Here is a 5,419-nt window from a genome sequence, read left to right as displayed (position 1 = left end):
GAACTAAAATTCTGGCTCCCTAGCGCCGCTGCCGCCGCCGCCGAGGTCGCGCTTGCGCACAAGCAGCTCCGCCTCCTTGTAAGGTTCCAGAACACGGGACGATCCCCGGCGCAGCGCGACGCAGAGCCGCCGCCGAGGCGAGACCCGGGACGAGCCCTAGGCGTGCGGCGCGGAACTCGTCGGGGGTGAGATCGGATTAGGAGGGGGAGGAGGACGAAGAAGAGGAGGAGAGAGGAGAGAGGAGGAAGAGGATGAAGAGAGAGAGGAGTTTGGGGAGGGGCATTTTGGGAAGGGCCATGATTGATGGGGGTAGGGGAGAGCGCTGCGGAGGAGGAGAAGGCGGAAGAAAAAAATGGCGAAGGAAAAAAAAAAAAAGAAGAGAAAGAAAAAAAAGAGAGAAAGAAAATGAGTAAGGGTATTTTCGTCCGATGGCAAAAAATTCGGTTCGAATCTGCAAAATTAGAAAAGGTGATCTAGTATTGCAAAAGCTCAAAACTTATAGATTTTTTATGCAAATTGGCCTTGTATCTGTACCAAAATTAATAAAAAGCAGTTTACTCTGGAACCAAATGATACATAAAAAAAGAAAAATGCAGGATCGTGTTGCGTGAGTTTACCCGCACCAGTTAACGAAAAGAAAACAAATAAAAAATAACCTATCCAACTACCCTCATCTCATTTATATCTATTTTCCATACCATAACTCCCTCTCTTTTTAAAGAGAGTATTGCTACTATATTATTATAAGTGCAAAGAACTTTATACTTATATAAGTTATTTTTGATTTTAGAACTTTTAAATTAATGATTTATATCGTAAAATATAATTTATAATATTTAAAAATCTAATTTAAAATTTTTAAAATTATAATAAAGTCAATCAAATGATTATAAAATGAATGATTAATATTGAACGATCTTTTAAAAATAAATAATCGAATTTTTCCATTCAAGATTAAAGTTATTGGCCTTATCTAAATAATGAATAATATTTTCTATCAAAATTCAGCTGGTGAGTGGTGACTTGGATACAAGGATATAGATCTACGTCCAAAGATATACATGTAGTATTTCACGTTATCAATCCAAACATAAGAATCTATGATTTGATTTTTACTAAAAATAAAGTTAACCCTCTTGCTAAATGGTCAAAGGGCCTTTTCAAATTGAGGAGTGTCAGGTGTACAATCCACTTTAGTTAATTTGCAATTTTGTAACTCTCTACATTCAATTGTCTGTAGCATAAATAATAAAAAAATTGCTGGTTAATATTCGAGATTCAGAGTTGGAAGTTTAGCTGTTTCATATTTTCAACTAAGTTCATTTTTAAAAAAAATATTAGATAACATGTTATATTTCTCTATACAAAACTTTGAATTACTTATCATATATATCACACTTTTTGTCAGCATATTTTTTAACTTTTCATTAAATCATATACAAAAAAACTTCAGATACCTACCTATAGTTTATCGAATATTAATGTTAGTACACTTTAGTTTTAACTTTGTCACTAATTTAACAAAAAAAAAATAGTAAAGAGAATAACAAAAAGAAAAAATTAAAATTATAAGGTAGAAAATGATACACTTTAAACCATAGGATACTAAAGTAAAAAAGTGCGAAATCACAAGAATGATATTTAAAGTTTTTTCTGTAAAATAATAATAATAACAATACAAATATATATTTGTAAGTAAGAAGATTTCGTAAAATTTGTAAATAGTAATGCTTTTACTCTTTTGGGTACACCCCGAGGAGACGCACATTTACTCAACAGCACTCTCCCCTCGTCTTCTACGTCCCATCTCATCTCAAAAGGCGCCCCCACATGCAATCAAGCTCCCATTAATTCCCACCAGTACGTGTTTCTATACGTACCCTTCAAAATAGCAAGCAAAGAGAGAGAGAGAGAGAGAGAGAGAGAGAGAGTAGAGCGAGGGCACACACAACAACAATGGCAACTTCTTATAATCCATGCACCGCCACTGTTCTCCTCTTCCTCATCATTCCTATTACTACTGCAGTCGCATCGTTGCATCTCCCCTCGTTTGATCTGAGCAGTAACACAAACTACAGCGGCTCATGGAAGCTCCTGAAGCGCAGCGTCGGCGTCTCGGCGATGCACGTCGCGCCGCTGCCGCCGACGGACAAGCTGGTGGCGTTCGACCGCACGGATTTCGGGCGCTCCAATATATCGCTGCCGGCGGGGCGGTGCCGCGACGACGCGCAGGACCAGGCCCTGCCCCACGACTGCACCGCCCACGCCGTCGAGTTCGACCCCCGCGCGCGCGCCGTCCGCCCCCTCACCGTCCGCACCGACACCTGGTGCTCCTCCGGCGCGCTCCTCCCCGACGGCACCCTCGTCCAGACCGGCGGCTTCAACGACGGCGACCGCGCCGTCAGGTGCTTGCTGTGCCAATTAAACAACTCATTATTCTAAATTTCGATGTATGAACATATTTATTGTTCTAACACAGGGTACAAAATTTGATACACTTTAACTACAGAATATTTAAGTGAAAAAATATGAAACCATATGGATAGTATTTGAAATTTATCAATATTTTATAGCTAGATGAAAACACGATCAAATATTAAAATAAAATAAAGTATTCAGTTTTAAAATTATTTTTTAAAATAAATTATTCTATTGTACAAATATTTTAGTTTTATCAAATACATGCATAACAATATGTTTTAAAAAATACAGACCGTTCCTAATACAGGTGGCAAAAGATTTAGTTGTTGATATTCATGATCGTACAAGTTTAAAAATTAGTTGCCTCATATTTCTAGTGGGTAACATGTTTTCTTTCTCTCAAAAAAATATTTTAAAAAATAAAAAATAAATTCTTAAATTCAAACTATACAAAAAAATCTTTCATACTGAATAATTTAGATATTGTGTCCTATTTTGGTCAGATTTAAGAACGAGATTTTTTTTTTTTTTGCCCGACTGAAAATACAAATTATTTCACTTGCGAACTATTTATTTTATTTTAAAAAATAATTTAACAGCTCGAAAATATATAATAGCGTACTATTCATTATTTAAATACTCTCTCTTTTATATTATATATATATAATAATATAATAATAAAATGTTCATGCATTAAAATGGAAAACTTTCAAAACCCCCTGTGTTTCATTTTTTCTCACTTTAGTACCTTGTGGTTTAAAGTGTATCAATTTGCCTTTTCTGTGGTTTCGTTTTTATCTTTACGGTAGCTTTTTCGTTAATATTTATTTATTAAATTATATACAAAAAATTTCAGATACCCATCTAGATTTATCAAATATTACTTTAGTACCCTTTAATTTTAACTTTATCACTGATTTAAGAAAAAAATAATAAAATTGATAAGAAAAAGAGAAAAAAGAAACCACATGGGGCCAAATTGATATATTTTAAACCACAGAGGGGCAAAATGAGAAACTACGAAACCACATGGATTTTTTTTGAAGTTTTCCCTTTAAATATTGGAATAACGTACAATAGTTGAAAATTTAATAGGTTTCTCTCCTCATGCGAAGACTGCGATTGGGTGGAGGACTTGGAGGGGCTGTCGGCACGCAGATGGTACGCCACCGACCACATACTGCCCGACGGCAGAGTGATCGTCGTCGGCGGCCGCCGCCAATTCAGCTACGAGTTTGTGCCGAAGGTCGCTCCCGCCGACCGCACCGTCTTCGCCCTTCCGTTCCTCCGGGCGGCGAAGGACGCCTCGGAGAACAACCTCTATCCGTTCGTCCACCTCGCCCCCGACGGCAACCTATTCGTCTTCGCCAACAACAAGTCGGTCCTGCTCGACTACGCCAACCACAGAGTTCTCAAGAACTTCCCCGACATGCCGGGGGGAGCGTCACGAAACTACCCGAGCTCGGGCTCGTCGGTGCTGCTTCCGCTGATGACGTTTAACCGAAGCGCGCGCGGTTCAACCGTGAAAGCCGAGGTTATGGTATGCGGTGGGGCGCCGCCGACGTCGTACTCCATGGCGAGCAACGGCACGTTCGCGCCCGCGTCGAGCTCGTGCGGGCGGCTGGCGATCACCGAGGAGTCGCCGGAGTGGGAAATGGAGGAAATGCCGGTCGGGAGAGTGATGGGCGACATGGTTTTGTTGCCGACCGGCGACGTGCTGATCATAAACGGCGCAGCGAGGGGGACTGCCGGATGGGGGTTGGGCCGCGAGCCGGTGCTTCATCCGGTTCTTTATAAGGTCGGCGGCATTCGAAGTAACGAGAGTCGGGGATTCGAGGTGCTGCGGCCGACGACGACACCCCGGCTTTACCATTCCACCGCCCGGTTGATGGTGGACGGACGCGTGTTGGTCGGCGGGAGCAATCCGAACATCCGGTATGTGTTCGCCGGTTCGCTCTATCCAACTGAGCTAAGTTTGGAGGCGTTCTATCCGCCGTACCTGGACCCGAAGGGGTCTAAAACTCCGCGGCCGAGGATAACAAGCGTGAAGTCGGAGTGGAAGTACGGCGAAAGGATTACGATTGGGTTTCAGATGAAGGGAGGGGAGGGGGAGGTGGCGGTGACGATGGTCGCGCCGGCGTTCACGACGCACTCGTTCTCGATGAGCCAGAGAGTGTTGGTGTTGGAGGCGGCGGCCGTGGTGAATTGCAGCTCTTCTTCGGGCGGATTTTGCGCGGCGGAGGGGTTCGCGCCGCCGACTGCCGCGGTGGCGCCGCCGGGGTACTACATGCTCTTCGTGGTGCACGGCGGGGTCCCCAGCGGAGGGAAGTGGGTTCATGTAGAGTAGTAGGTTTCGGTTACTAATTTGGTGCTTCCCTGTGAATCAATTAAGTAGGGAGGGAGAAATTAAGTGAACCTTTTTTTTTAAATTGATGAGGATTTTTTATTTTTGAATGGACCATTTCTGGGTGGACACCACTGGATTAGCCCAGTGCATGGCCGGTCTAATAAAGGGTGGATTTTTTTGTTTTGAGCAAATGCTATATATCTATAATTAATTTTTGGTTATAATCTTAAACATCCAAAGATCTCTTTTTTTTTACTTGCCATATCATTCTTCTTCTTTTAATATTAAAGTCTAAAAAAATTGTATTAACTTCAGGAGGAAAATTTTAAGAGTAGTAATTCTATAATTTTTTTTAGACTGTAAATTTAGCATTTCTCTCTCTTTTACCCCAACTTAATTTGCACATAGTTATATGGAACACAATTTGTGCTCCAAACAAAGCCTCAGACGTGTTTGGTATTATTACTATTTTTCTTTTTTTTCGAACATTAATTCTCTATTAAGTAACCTCTTGATTCCGCGTTAATTCTAAAATTTTAATTTTATTTTTTTTATATAAAAAATTTTTATCCAAAGTTTGTGGATCAACAATCATGACAACAGATCACCGACCGTCTCTAAAATAAGTGGCAAAGAATTTAATGGTTGATA

General features: G+C 41.0%; 1 protein-coding gene across 1 annotated transcript; it reads left to right on the top strand.

Moving 5' to 3' along the window:
• LOC109727098 (aldehyde oxidase GLOX-like) lies at nucleotides 1,957-4,768 on the top strand. Its single transcript, XM_020256996.1, has 2 exons — nucleotides 1,957-2,405; nucleotides 3,517-4,768. Exons 1-2 carry the CDS (start codon nucleotides 1,957-1,959, stop codon nucleotides 4,766-4,768), a joined length of 1,701 nt encoding a protein of 566 aa, XP_020112585.1.

The sequence above is a fragment of the Ananas comosus genome, linkage group 22 (genome assembly GCF_001540865.1).
Source record: "Ananas comosus cultivar F153 linkage group 22, ASM154086v1, whole genome shotgun sequence".
In the NCBI taxonomy this organism is placed as follows: Eukaryota; Viridiplantae; Streptophyta; class Magnoliopsida; order Poales; family Bromeliaceae; genus Ananas; species Ananas comosus.
The sequence above is the reverse complement of the archived record's forward strand: the minus strand, read 5'-3'. Positions and strand labels throughout refer to the sequence as shown.